The sequence below is a fragment of the Ceratotherium simum genome, chromosome 4 (genome assembly GCF_057802395.1).
Source record: "Ceratotherium simum simum isolate JZ-2026a chromosome 4, ASM5780239v1, whole genome shotgun sequence".
Classification (NCBI taxonomy): domain Eukaryota; kingdom Metazoa; phylum Chordata; class Mammalia; order Perissodactyla; family Rhinocerotidae; genus Ceratotherium; species Ceratotherium simum.
Genome location: NC_141903.1, coordinates 2097350 through 2112106, shown reverse-complemented (window position 1 = coordinate 2112106; position 14757 = coordinate 2097350). Strand labels below are relative to the sequence as shown.

General features: G+C 50.7%; 1 protein-coding gene across 3 annotated transcripts in view; it reads right to left on the bottom strand.

Annotated features, from left to right (window-relative positions):
* The window catches only part of ADAMTS2 (ADAM metallopeptidase with thrombospondin type 1 motif 2), a 212829-nt gene that overhangs the window by 44672 nt on the left and 153400 nt on the right, over positions 1 to 14757 (bottom strand). For all 3 annotated transcript variants that reach the window (XM_087429230.1, XM_087429231.1, XM_087429232.1), the window contains exons 6-7: positions 7491 to 7647; positions 602 to 707 (exon numbers count right to left, since the gene is read on the bottom strand). In XM_087429230.1, coding sequence (XP_087285356.1) covers positions 602 to 707; positions 7491 to 7647 — 263 coding nt within the window. The remainder of the gene's footprint in view (positions 1 to 601; positions 708 to 7490; positions 7648 to 14757) is intronic.

Here is a 14757-nt window from a genome sequence, read left to right as displayed (position 1 = left end):
CGGCTTCACTGGACCCTCGCCTAGCCCCACTGACCTGTCAGCTCCACCCCACCCGAACGCTGGGAGGGCACCCCAACCTCCCTGAGCTGTCTTCCCCCGACCTTAGCTGTTCTGGTCAGCCTGGCGGTGCTGCTGTTCCACCAGCTAGATTCTTAAAGCCGGGGGCACTCTGGGGAGACGGTGTCCAGCAGCAGCCCGCTCAGTATTCTGCCCCCGTGGTGGGGCACTGCCCCAGGTCTCCAGGTGCCCTCTGCACACACCCCCCATACAGACCCGGCGGCCCCGCGAGGTTTCCCAGAAAGGTTGTCCAGCACCGATTCAGGTGGAGCCTCAGTTACTCATCTATAAAATGGGGTAAGGAGCCCCCCACCCAAGGGCTTGAAGGGCATAACGCATGAAAGGCCCCCAGCACCCGCGCAGCTCTCAGGCGCTTCCTTGGCAGAAAGTGGGCCAAGGGCCTGCCCTGTGCAGCGCTGGGAGGCCAGAAGGTCATATCCCAAGTGCTTTTCATACAGAGCATGTCCCTCAGGGCACAGAGGAGAAGCGGGGCCCCTCCGAGCCCCGACCTTCCCCAGACAACAAGGACAGTGAGGCCACTTACACGTGGCCGGTCTCATGGGCCACCACGAAGGCCGAGGAGAAGCCATCCTCGTGGTTTAGCGTGCAGCTGCGGACAGGGTGGCACATTCCGGTGACAGGAGCATAGCCTGGGAGGAGACAAAGGGCAGCTCCAGCTTCCAGGCCCAGAGCCCAGCCCGGGGCAGCTCCAGGCCCTGCCAAAGCCTGAATCAGGGGACCCTGGCCCGATGCCCCCCCACCATCCCTGGGGCAAACAAGTCGAGTCAACCGCCCCTGGCTGGCACAACTCAGGAGACATCTGCCCTGGGCAGCAGGCCTCAGCTCTGCCCATCAGTGTCCACACTGTAGCCGAGGTCAGTTTCCCAAACCCAGGTCTCACCTGCCTGGACTCTCTGCCACCCCACAGCCTCCTGCCTGCCATTCTCTCCCACGCCACCTCCCACTGTCCACTTCACGGAGTGACCTTCTGGCCCCTGGGCAGCACACTGCTTCCACACCTTCTCCCTTGTCGCAGGCACCCTGGCCCCTCCTCTGCCTGGCATCACAGCCTGGAGCCCACCCCCCAGGGAGGGTCTTCCCTGGGTCCCCTGGGGTTTCTCCAAGTCCTGTGAGACCCCAGCTGGACCCATTTCTATGTCGCACAGAAGGCTGGGCGAAGCTGTCCAAGGGCAGAGCCGGGCACAGAGAGCCAACGTGCCACATTGCCCTGCTGAGTCAAGCAGAGCCGACTGGCCGAGGGCACTGAGGGGCCAGGCCAGCGGGAGATGACAAGGCCCAAGGAGCTCTGAGCTGGCAAACTCTGTGCTCTGCCTGAGAAGATTCTGAGCCACATTCCTGCCGTGAGAGTTTCCCTCCTCAGCAAGGACCCCAGAACCTAGGAAGGTGCACCCGGAGGCAGAGGCGGGGAGGGGGAGTGGGAAGGGGTGGTTCGGCAGGCCACAGCCCCCTACATGAGATGCCCAACGACCCTCCTGTCACCCCCTCCATCAAGTGGCTTCTGAAGAGCCACTGGAGTCACAGGTAACAGTGAGGAGACAGCAGCGGGTTTTGCCAGCCCAGTCACATATGTGGCCTCAGGGAGTAGTTGGAAAACGGAGACTGACAGGGAGCGAGGGCAAGGCTGAGGAAGGAGCCCGAACGGCCCAAGCAGCGGGGTGAGAAAGCCTGAAGGTGGCGGCCTGAGGAACAGCTGCTCCCCTGGCTGGGCTGAGCCTGATCACAGCGTTTCTTCAGATGTTCCCAGGGCAGCCTTAGAGGACAGCATTCCCACAGTCCGGGACGGGGAGGGTGGTGGAGGGCATGACACCCAGACCCCACCTAAAGCTGAGGAAGACCAGAGAACGGGGCCTGCCACTTGTCCCTGGACAGGATAAAGAAGTGCGTACAGAGCTGTGCGTGCCACAGAGCTGTGACACCTGGGTCCTGGAGGCCCACCAGGCGAGGAGCCCTGACTCCGGGACCCTGCCTAGCCTCACCCCTCCCAGACCCCAGGGGGGGTCCCAAAACAATCTGTTCAAAGAGAAAAGCAGAGAAGAAGTGTGACCCTGGGTGTGCTGGGTTTAGACCTGTCTGTAAAAGCACAGTAATCTAACCATCATCTTTTTCCCTTGGAATAAACAGGAAAATCTGAATCTTAAAGTATTTTTTGGTCTGCAGACTTTGAGATGACTGTCCTTGAATCAGTGTGCCAGAGTAAAGCTTGGAGACCTTCCTCGTCCTTTGTATATAAGGCTGGCATATGAATACATGCCTCAGCGCGAAAACTTCTCATTCATCCCACGTAGCATTACATGGGCCTTCACCATTTGAAGATCTGAAAAAGCACCTTTAATTTTTTCTTTGTATCCTTCCCTCTTATTTTGTTTTGTTGTTCTCTCTTTCTGGAAATGTTATCAGATAGATATTATACTTCTGGTACTGAGCCTCTATGTCTCCTAACTTTTCTCTCATATTTTAATCTTTTTGGATGCCCTGAACTTTTTATTTTAGCTTTTGAATTTTCTATTTTACTCATCACATCTTTAATTTCATAAAAACACTTTGTTGTTCTCTAATTCTTCCTAGCAATGTGCTCTGGGTTTATAGATGTATTTTCTCAAACATTCTGGGACTATTACTTTATAAAAAGTTCCTTTCCATTCCCTAAATTATCTCTGTTTCCTTTGGAGTCAGTTTTCCCATTTTGTTTTGCACCTTTTTCATTCTATAAGTGTTTTTTGTAGTATCTGGTAATCCTTGGCTGTCCTTTCACAGTTTTAACTGAAGGACGAGGTCACTTACTACAAAGGTTGCATTGGTTCCTCTCCTAGGAACAGTTCTGCCCCCGTTAGAGCTCTCGCCCAGAAAACACGGCTACAGAGGGCTCTATGTGTCAGCGGCTGCACCGCTGGGAAGGGGGCTTAAAGGTGCGCTGGTAGCCCCTCAGCATGAGGAGGCACCAACAGCAGCAAGGAGCCTCCCTCCGTGCTCAGGAGGATCCCAGTCACCTTCTCTGTTGCCACTTTCGCCCCCTTGTGGTGCCGATCAGCATGGCAAAGGGGGCAACCGCAGTGCCACAGAGATGTCAACGTAAACCGATCTTAGCTCTGACCAGGGTCACTTGAGAAGCCCCCTTAGTTATACAGAAATAGGCGAGCGGTCAGCAGAGAGAAGCTGAAGGTTAAGAGAGTGGAGTCAGACACAGAGCAGTGCATATAAAAATTCATGGAAGAAAGTGGTGGAAGGAATGAGCATATATATCATATAAATATACTTATCTTTATAAAAAGGATCACTGGAATGATCAACCAAAAACTAATAAAAATGACAGCCTGTAGAGGATGGGGTGGGTGGAATGGTTCCACTCCTAGGAATACATATTTTCGTATAGTTTTTTAAAGCTCTTTCTTTTGAAGGATAATATACGTCCGTAAAAATGCACAAGTCTTAGGATACAAGTGAATTACCCCAAGGTGATTATACCCATGTAGCCACCTCTCCGGCCAAGAAATAAACCATATCAGGGCTGCAGAAGCCCCTTCTTGCTGCTTCTTGCCGCGACTGCCTCCCCTCACCCTCCTGACTTTTAATGCCATGGATTAGTTTTGCCCATATTCAAAGTTGAAATAAATGGCAATCCGAAGTATATATTCTTCTCTATCTGGCTTCCTTCACCCAGCACTCGATGCGTGAGACTCACCCGTGGGGTGGCGTATAGTTCTACACCTTGTCACTGCTGTATGAACGTATCACAGTTTCTTCATCCACTCTCCTGCTGATGGGTTGAAGTCACTGCCTGCTCAGGAGTTATTGCACACAGTGCTGCCACGAACGCTGCTGCACAGTCTTGGTGCACAGGTGCCTGCGTGTGGCGGGGGCCTGTCTAGGAGTGTGGCTGCTGGGTAGGTGTATGTTCGGCTTTAATAGATACTGCCAAACAGCTTCCCACAGGATTTGTACCAGTTTATAGTCCTGCCAGCGGAGTAGGAGAATAACATAGCCCCATCTGCACCAACATGTGGCATTTCCAGTCTTTTAAATTTTAGTTGTTCTATTAAGTGTATCCTGGTATCTCCTTGTGGGTTTCACTGCATTTCCCTAATGTCTACTGAGGTTGAGCACCTGTTCGTACAGGTATCGGTCATTCTTGTTCTGTTAAGAGCCTGACAAAATCTCTTGCCCATCAATCTACTGGGTTGTTTGCTTATTACTATTATTGATTTGTCAGAGTTCATATATTTTAGATATACGCTCCTTATTAGATATATGTATTATGAATATTTTTCCCCAATGGATTAATGGGTGCCTTTAATGAACAAAGATTTTGTGTTAATGTAGTACTATTTATCTTTTCCATTGTGGTTAGGGCTTTTTATCTCTTTTTTTAAAGACATCTTCTCCTGCTCCAAGAATATGGAGATATTCTCCTATATTATCTTTCATAAGTTTTATTATTTCTCCTTTCATATGTAGATCTAAAATCCACTAAGTTAAGATCCAAAACACCCACAAATACGATGCGTATATAGAGTAAAGTAGGAGTGTTAGGCTTCATTTTTCCCCTCAATTTGGATACTTAATGGACCCAACACCATTTGTTAAAAAAACATCTTTCCCCTCCACTCTGCAATAAATCAAGTGTTCGTGCAGAGGTTCAATTCTGGACTCTGTATTCTGTTCTAACAATACATTTGTCAATCCTTGCATCAAAATTATACTCTTTGACTATCATATTTTTATAAGTATTGAATATTTTGATCATCTTCTTCAACTGTTCTTGGCTATTCTTGGTCCATGCATTTCCATATAAACGCTAGAATCAACTCCTCAGCACCCTCAGACGCCTCTGCTGGAACTGTGCTTGCCCTGGAGTGCACTGGGGAGCCCTCGGAAGCGCTCGCATGGACTCTAGATCCTTTTGGAGAACACTGCTATCTGTACAGGAGTGAGTCTCCCCTCCATAGGCATAGCATAGCCCTTCATTGATTTAGTCTTTTATAATTTCTGCAAACGTTGTCTTACAGTTTTCTAGTCTAGGTCTTGGATATACTTTGTTAGACTTATTCTTAAGTATTTGCTGTTTTTTATTCTATCGTAAGTGGTACTACTTTTTTAATTTGTTGTTAGAATATAGAAATTCAATTGATTTTGGTATATTGACATTATATCCAGCAAATTACCTAATAATTCTAATGATTTACTTGTAGATTCTTTTGGATTTTCTATGTATATAAGCATATCATCTTCAAATGGGAGTTTGATTTTTTTCCTTTCTGATCCTTCTATGGTTATTTTCTCCTTGTCTTATTTCACTGGCTGGGACCCCCACAGCAATGTTGAAGAGCAATGGCACGAGCGGGCATTCTTGACCCATTCTCAGTCTAGGGGAAATGCTTCCAACATTTCACCATTATATATGATGTTTGTTATAGTCTTTTTTGAGGGGTAAATATCCATTACCAGATTAAGTAATTTCTTCTTAGTTCAATAAGACATTTGATCATAAATCCATCTTGATTTTTGTCAGATATTTTTTCTGGATCAATTGCGATGATCATATAAATTTTTCTCCTTTATTCTGTTAACGTGGTGAATTACAATGATTGATTTTCAAATGTTAAACCAACCTTGCATTCCTAGAATAAATTGAAATTAGTTGTGACATAGTACCTTGTTTATATAGCAGCGGATTTGATTTGCTAGTATTTTGTTTGGGATTTTGTATCTATATTCATGAGATTGAATTTTGTTCTTGTAATGTCCTTCTCAGATTTTGGATTCAATGTTAGCAGGCCTCATAAAATTTAGTTGGAAAAATGTTCCTTCTTTTTTCATTCTGCAGGAGTTTGTGTATGATTGGTATTATTCTTCCTTAAAAATTAGGAAGAATTCTTGGGTAAAGCTATCAAGTCCAGGAGTTTACTTTGAAGGAAGGCTTTTAATTACAAATTCAATATCTTTAACTGATATGAGCCTATTCAGATTTTCTATTTTTTCTCGGATTTTTTTTGTCAAGGAATCTGTACCTTTCATCTAAATCGACAAATTTATTAACACAAAGCTGTTCAAAATACCTTCTCATTATCTTATTATCTTTTTAAAGTAGGATTTGTAATGATGTCCCTTTTATGTTCCTGATTTTAGTAAATTTGCATTTTCTTTCCTTCTTTTTTAAAATTAGTATTGCTAGAGGTTTTTCCATTTTAATCTATGTTTTTCAAAGAAGCAAATTTTGGTATTTTTGTTGAGTTTAGTTTGCTGTTTTTTTTCAAATTTCTTGAGTTAGGTGTTTATATGATTGACTTTTCAGCTTTTTTTTCCCTAATAAATACACTTAAGGCTATAAATATCAATCTAATCATTATGTTAGCCACATCCACAACTTTTGATATGTCATATTGTCATTATCGTTCAGTTTAAAAATATATTCTAATTTCTACTGTTATTTCTTCTTTGAACTGCAAATTACTTATGTGTATATTTTTTAATTTCCAAACATTCATAATTTTTCAAGTTTTCCTTCTTTTCCAGTGTGATCAGGGAACATATTCTGTGTGATTTCGATCTTTTACGTTTTGTTGAGATTTCCCTACGGCCCAGCATAGTCTGCTTTGGTCTGTTTTCATGCTGTACGCGTAAAGAGTGTGTATCCTCCAGCTGTTTGGTGTAGTATTGTATATACATCAACTAGGTGGAGTTGCTTAATTCAAGTCTTCTGTATCTTTACTGATTTCTTATCTGTTCTCTCAGTTACTAAGAAGAGGGTGTTAAAATCCCCAACTATGATTACAGACTTGTCAATTTCTTCTTTCAGATCTGTCAGTTTTATATAGTTTGAATTTTTAAGTAAAATATCTAAACTTTTAAAGGTTGAAAACTTGTTCAAATTTGTTTTTTAAAAACTGAGGGAATGGGGCCGGCCTGGTGGCGTAGCGGTTAAGTTCGGGCACTCTGCTTCAGCGGCCCGGAGTTTGTGGGTTCGGATCCCGGGTGCGCACCGATGCACCGCTTGTCAAGCCATGCTGTGGCGGCGTCCCATATAAAGCAGAGGAAGATGGGCACAGATGTTAGCCCAGGGCCAATCTTCCTCAGCAAAAAGAGGAGGATTGGCAATGGATGTTAGCTCCTCACACATACAAAAAAAAGCTGAGGGAAGCCAACAGCTCTAAAACCAGCCTTATCCCATCGGTCTCTGAGCTGCCAGCTCTGACTCTGCCCATTTCACCCCTCTAATCTTCACTGTCCCCCTGGGAGATACAGTTCCCTGGGGGACATGGCACAGGCCCTGATGGTTTTGGAGAGCCAGGAGGTCACTAGCACTTGGTGGCCACAGCCCCTCCCTGCCCTGACTCCTTTCCCGGCCTGGGCCCTTGCAGGGCCAGGGGCTCATGCCCAGCTCCCTCCTCTCTGTGCTCTGCAGGGGCGAGGCTCACCTTGCATGCCCGAAGGTCCAAAGTCCTGCCGGGTGAGGAAGATGGCGTGATCGTGGTATTCATCGTGGCCTGTGTCTGGCTTCTGCTGGAGGTAGGCCCAGCGGCAGACGTTCTCCAGGCTCTGAGAGGGGTTCCCAATCTCGATGAGGCTCATGGACTGCGGGGGTGGGAGAGACAGGAGACAGGGGTGAGTGTCTGCTGGACCAGACCAGAGCCCAGCAGGCAACAGCGTTCGCAGACCCCATCTACTGGGGACCTGGTCCAGGTGGCACTAAGCCCAGTCCCTCTTAGGACCAGCCTCCCACTTGGCTCCTTCCCCAGTCACACAGACCTGCATGAGTTTCCACACAAAGTCACGGCACAGTTTTCAGGTGAGATGTGGAAGCAAATCTCTGAGGCCACCTAAGGCCTCAAACAATCCATTCACTCCACCCCATTTCCAGGGGTCCCTGCATTCTATTAGGCTCCTACTCTGTGCAGGCCCTGGACAGGAGGCAAATGCAATGTGGACCTCACCCTGAGGAGCTCACAGTCCTGGCAGGGTCCAGGGAGCAGAGACGGAACTCCCCACAGGGTGTGCAAGCCCAGAGAAGGGGGAGATAACCCTGTTTTCCCCTGTTTGTGAAGGTATTTACAGAAAACAACACAATGGGGGAAAAGCTGCAGCAGATAGAGCAAGGGAGCCCCACGAAGAGCAGGAACAGAGAGACAATTCCCTCAGGAGCCACGGCTGAGGCCTTGGGAGCAATCATGTACCGCTTGTATGGAGATGCAAATCTGACAGCCACGCTGGCCACACTCTGCACCACGGCGTTGCCATTCACTCTCTCGCTCAGTCCTCACAACCACCCTGAGAGGGGGAAACTGAGGCTGGGAGAAGTCAAGTCACTTGCCCCACATCACACAGCTAGGAAGCAGAGTTGAGATCTGACCCCAGGAAGTCTGAAACCGAAGTCTGTATTCAACCTCCTGCCTGATGAACTGCCTCCCCAAGTAAAACATACACCAGAGTGTCTCACAGCGAGGCTCCCACAACAGGCACGCTGCCCTTTTCTCTCACACCATTCCTTTCTGCTCTCACCACAAACTCCCGCCACCAAAGTGGTCCCCTGCAGGCGAAGAGTCCTGGGCATGCCCTTTTCCTCTTTAAGGACATATCTGTTCATAAAGTAGAGACATGCATTCCTTGGCATACATGTGTGCAGACGTTCTGTTTCTTCTCTTGCATAAATATATTCATCAAGCAGAGGCACATATTTCTCCTTGTGTGTATAAGTAGCAGAGAGTAGATATAAGGTATTGTTAGTAAGCCGGGGTGTTCCAGAAGAAGGAAGAACAATTCAAAGCCGGGGAGGACTGGTCATTGCCAGGGATCTCGTGTGTTACCCGAGTCAATGACTTTCAAGATGGCAGACCAATTCCCAAGCCCCAAGCACAGAGTTCACTGCTTCTGGGAGATGAGATTACTCGTTATAACAAGATGTAGTTGTAAATCATAGACTGGCAGGAGAGGGCTGGTGACCAGGACTGTTGGACATCGGCACAGAGATGGACAGCCCAAAGGAAGCTGGGGGAGGGGAAGGGAAGTGCACTTCCTGCCCCCTCATGATTCGGGGGAGCGTGTGACCAGCTCTGGCCAACGAGCTGTGAGCAAAAGTGACATATGTCTCTTCCTGGTCAAAGCATTTAATTACCCCCATGAGACCCTCCAGAGATCTCTTCTCGCTGGCATGTGAACCAACAATGTCGAGATGGTGGCTGCTTTGTCACTCAGGCCCTGAGTGACAATGAGATCAGAGTCCTCTGCCAACTCACACTGAACATGTAGCGTGAGCAGGAAATAAATCTTTGCTATTGTAAGTCTCTGGGACGTGGAGCTGGTTTGCTTCTGCAGCACGTCCTCACCCAGCCTGGCTGATACGGAGGGGCTGAGGAAAGGAACAGCATCTGTATCATATCCACGCCAGCCCCGCACAGGTCAGCCCAAGTTCCTGCCAGGCTGTGGCTGCCTCCAGAAAAGCTTGAGAGGTCACAGCTCTGAAGGAGGAATCAAGTGACAGGATGTCCTTTCCTGGGATGAGCTTTAGGTGGGATGAGAAGGAAGGGACCCTCATGGTGGATCTGATTTGGTGCTAGAGTTTGGGGCCTTGTGGTTGTGTCCCACTGAGCTTAAGACTGCCAGCCCAAGGCCAAATCAGAGGGTGATCACAAAGGCCACTAATGACCACTTCACCTAGGATGGCCCCAGAGGCCCCCTCGAGCTCAACTCCCTCTGTCCCACAAAGCCTGATGCAGCTCAGCAACCTTGCTAGGCCGCATCCAACGAAAGAGGCCCCTCCAGGGCCGTGTCTCCCAGCCTGAATGTCAGGAGATTACAGTCGTCCCCCGTTATCCAAGGGGGATAGGCCCCAAGACACCGAGGGGATGCCTGAAACCTCAGATGGTACTGAACCCTATGTATGCTGTATTTTCCCTATACACACATACCTATGATAAAGTTTAATTTATGAATTAGGCACAGTAAGAGATTAACAACAATAACTAATAATAAGATAGAACAATTGTAACAATACACTGTGATAAAGTTACCGTAGGTCTTAGCAACCTCAGCATATGATTTTTTATTCTTTCCTCATTAAGTCAAGAATTTTCACCTTTTCACTTAAAGGAAGCACTTTACGGCTTCTCTTTGGCATATCCGGATTGCCGGCATCACTGCTCTTGTGCTTTGGCAAGGCTCATTGTTAAGTAAAATAAGGGTGACTTGAACACAAGCACTGTGATACCGCGACAGTCGATCTGATAACCCGATGGCTACTAAGTGACTGACAGGTGGGTAGCGTCTACAGCGAGGACCCGCTGGACAAAGGGGTGATTCATGTCTTGGGAGGGACAGAGCGGACGGCCATGAGATTTCATCAGGCTACTCAGAACAACGTGCAATTTAAAAATTATGAACTGTTTATTTCTGTAATTTTCCATTTAATATTTTTGGGCCATGGTTTACCGTGGGTAACTGAAGCCATGGAAAGCAAAATCATGGAGAAGGGGAGACTACTGTATTCCCCATGCTGGCCCCACCTGCCCTCAGGGACCAACGTTCTAGTCTGGACCCCTCCAGGGTCCTGTGGCTGTAGTTACTTTTCCCTGCACTCTTCTGACAACAGCAGCCCAGACCCCTTTGGTAAAATAACCCCTCTGTTAATCTGGGTCTGACCCCAGGCTCAGGGGTGGGAGGGCTCAGGCCTGGCCAGTCCCAGCTCTGCACCTTCCTGGCACCAAGATGGTTCTCAGTGAATGCCAACGAAAGTGGGCCAAGGAGTTAGAAAGGTGTGAGACTGTGAGCCTGGAGCTGCTGGTGCCCCCTGCCACTATCCGGGCAGACCCCAGCTGAGGAGGAAGCCCACACAGAACAGAGCAGGGCCCCGGGCTGGAGAGAGGTTCATTCCTGCTGTCCTCACATGACCACCTGGCTCACCCAAGCCTGAGGCCAGCCCACCACAGATCTGCTTGCTATCCATTGCTATGTTACAAGTTATTCCAAACCTTTACAGTCAAAAAAACCAAACATTTATTATTTTGTGGTTTCTGTGGATCAGGAATCTGCAAGCAACTTTGCTGAGTACCTCTGGCTCAAGGTCTTGCATGAGATTGTCAAGCTGAAGACAGGGTCTGTGGTCTCCTCTGAAGGCTGCCATGGGGGAGGACGAGCACCCACACTCACTCACGTGGCTACTAGTGGGATTCAGTTCCTCATGGGCTACTGGGCTGAGGGTTCCTTGCCACACCACGTGGGCCTCTCCACACACGGCAGCTTGCTTCCTCCAGCACGAGTGACCCGAGGGACGGCAAGAGAACACACATCCAAGACAGAAGCTAGTCTATTTACAACCGAATCGGGGGTTGGGGAGAGGACTATGCCAGGGTGTGATACAGGAGGCAGGGTCTCCTGGGGGCCAGCTTAGAGGCTGCCTGCCACAGATGTGTGTCTCGTTTATATGTGTCAGGAAATTCCTCCTTGTGAAAGTTGATTTCAGTTGTGTTAGTGTTGCTTGCAGCTGCGAGTCCTGAGCAAGTTACTTCCTCCTTGAGGGGACCATGGGAGCTCCAGTCAAGCGACTGGCTGGTCTCCAGGGTCCCCCTGGTGCGTCTCACACCAGTGGGAGAAGAGTTCCGGCCACATCTCTGAGGAGGAGTCAAGAGTCCAGCCAGAAAGAGACACTCGTTTCAGGGCCAGAGAGCAGGAGTAAGGCCATGCGGTGGGGGGCAGAACCAAAGGCAGGGGCCGGGCTGACACAGGCAGGCTGGGGACCGCAGAGAGGCCCGAGTGCTCAGGGGGTGGGCTTCTGGGAAATGATGGGGGGCGCTGCACACCCAAATGCCTACAGGGGCAAGGCGGGTGATGTAAATCAGTGAGGCCGGTTGGTTGTAAGAAAAATAAGTCTCTCCTTTATTTTTCCAGTGTAGAAGGGGTAAAGATCCAGGGCAATATTTCCCTATTATGATAAAGAAAGTGGGGGTCGATAAGGAATGGCGAGGACTGTAGCAAACCAAGGAGCCTATGCACAGCTGAAGGGGCGGTGACAGCACCAGCCCACTGCTGGCACGCAAAAACAGAGACCGGAATTGCCAGATTGGACTTCTCAGGCCAATCTTTAAATCTAGATTTTACAAAGAAGCCTACCTCACAGTAAATGTTGACTCAAATAAGTTATGTGGACAAAACAAAACACATCCCCCAGATGGCCAGGTGGAGAGCCCTGGAATAAGGGTCCGCAGGCAGACGGTCCTCCCGTCCTTCCAGGTGGACTCACACTGCCAGCGCCTCCTCCCCCAGAGGCTGGGCTCCTACGTTCCAAGCCCCCTCCCCCAGCCAAAGTGACTTGGCTGTGGCAGCAGGATAATTTATTGAAATATTGATTTGTGCTTTGTTCTTGCTTTGTCTTTCCTTCACTCATGCCAGGAAGGCAGACTGCCACCTGCGTTCCCCAGCCCACGGGGGTTTGTGCTGCAGCATCCAGAGCACAAGTTGTCTGAGATCCCCTCCCGGCTTTGGGGTTCTGAGGAGACTACCCCAGGGGAGCAGCAGAGAGGACTCGGAGGGGCTTCCCCCTGGAACGAGGTCGCCTTGGGGAGACAGACCTGGGCCCCGGAGCCTGCTGCCTGGACAGGGGACACCCATCGGCCTTTGGGCACCCAAGACGTGGGAGTTCCTATTTCTCTGCCTACGTCCCAACTTTCTCAAGGTTCTGGCCCACTTCAGATGGGCTCAAAAGAAGCAAGGGCAGAGTCCTTGTCCTTGCTGGCTCTGGAACACTCAGGAGGGTGTGGGGTGCCCAGGGGCCAGTCTGCGACCTGATATCGCCCTTGTGCCCTGTGGCAGGCGCAGAGCCCACGTGCATTTTAGAAAGAGGAGGGAGGGGGGACGGGATGGGGACAGTGTGGCCACTGAGCTGGATGGAGGTGTGGCTGTGTGATGTCAGCAGAGCTGGGACCACGGAGTGGAAAGAGACAAGCAAGAGAGGTGTCATGGCTGGCGGGTGAGGGAGGAGGGACCTATGGAGGAGCCACGGGGAGAGGACCACAAACTCCCAGGGAAAGCGTGGGGCTCACAGTGCCCTAGGCCATAGTCCAGGGCTCATCTCCGGGGCCCAGCTTGCTTGCTTGCTTGGTGAGAGCTCGGCATTTTTGCTTGGAGGAACTCTCCCACTTCTCAGGTGCAGCCTGTGGGTGACCAGTCCAGGTGCTCTGTCTGCCCCGAGCAGGGCCAGCCTGGGGCCAAGTCAGGCCAGTGGAGCAGAAGTTCAAAAGGACTGAAAACTGCCTGAAGCAGCTTGCCTGGCACAGCCCTGGAAACACCCATCTGCGAGCTCCTGCCCCCTGCACCCCAGGCCCAACCTTCCTTCGACCTCCTCCTCCCAGTTCCTGAGAGCCCCCGGCTTTCCCGGGCGTTCCACGCAGCCTGAAGGGCTCCTCCTAGACAGAGAGGTCCATGCAGAGGCCCCCGGAGCGAGTCTGGGCCGGCCCACGTGGGTCACTCCGGCTCTAACGGGACCTCTGCCCCGCCCTCCTCCCACTCCTCTGCCACCCAGCCCACATCCACGCAGCCCTCAGACGCCGCACCCCAAACCCGCACCCCTGCCCTTGCCACGTATCACAGCAGGGAGCTAGGCTCTCCTCCGACAGGAGAGGAGACTCATCTATTTCTCCCCAAGACGTGACCAAAGGGAGAGGCTAGAGAGCTGCCCGCTTCAATTAGGAAAGCTGCTCACGCCCAGCTCACCGCGGCGGTCTGCGTTCTTCCCGCCCCGAAGGTGTCTGCCCTGCTGCCTTCTCGTCTCTGCTCTGGCTTCTGTAGGGATGCCTTTTTGTCCGACTCCACCTGTCCCCGCCTGTGCTGGGGTGGGGAGCACGCCTGCGCCGTGGGGCCATGGGGTTCCAGGGAGCGCAAGTGGGGTTTGGCAGGAGGAAGCCACAGAACCAGCCTTCACCTCAGCGGCCGGTCCTCCCCCAAAGGGCGCCAGGGCGCCAGCTGTCCAGAGTGAACAGTGGGGCCGTGCGGAGCATTCCTGCACCCTGAGGCTGGGTAGCCGCCGTGGGGTCCCCGCATCGGGAGGGACTCACTATGAGCCGTCACTGGGCTGGAGGTGTACACGGATCATTTAATTTAAGCTGTACAACTGCTCTAAGATACAGGTACTGTTATTATCCTATTTTCCGGATGAGGAACCGCATCTCAGACACATGAAGTAACTCGCCCCAAATCCCACCGCTAGAAGGAGGTGGAGGTGGGCCTGGAAGCCAGGCAGCGCCCCGAGGTGTCCTCTTCGTGGCCGTCTCCCTCTATGGGAGGGATAGGAAAGGAAGGGCGGGGCCCCAAGGCGGCCACCAGGTGGCGCTGCTGCCGCAAGAACGGCAGCGCCGGGCTGGGCCAGGCGGGCGGGGCGCCCCATCCCGGGGCTGCAGCTCTGAGCCCGGAGGGCACCCGGGCACAGGGGACTGAGCAGGCCGGAGACAGCTTCTGGGGTCCCACCCTAAATAAGTCAACTAAGACCTGCGCAAAAAGTTCTGTTCCAGTCATTGCTTTCTGACATTTCCATTGTTTGCTCTTAAATGAGCTGCATTATTTATGCTCTTCCCTCCTTCAGTCAGGGAGACAGGAGGGAAACAGGTGGCAGCCTGTAGGCCTGTCTCCCCAGAACCACAGCCGGCCACGGTCATGGGCAGCTCTGGGAGCACAGCTGCATGTCAGGGACCCACAGACCCC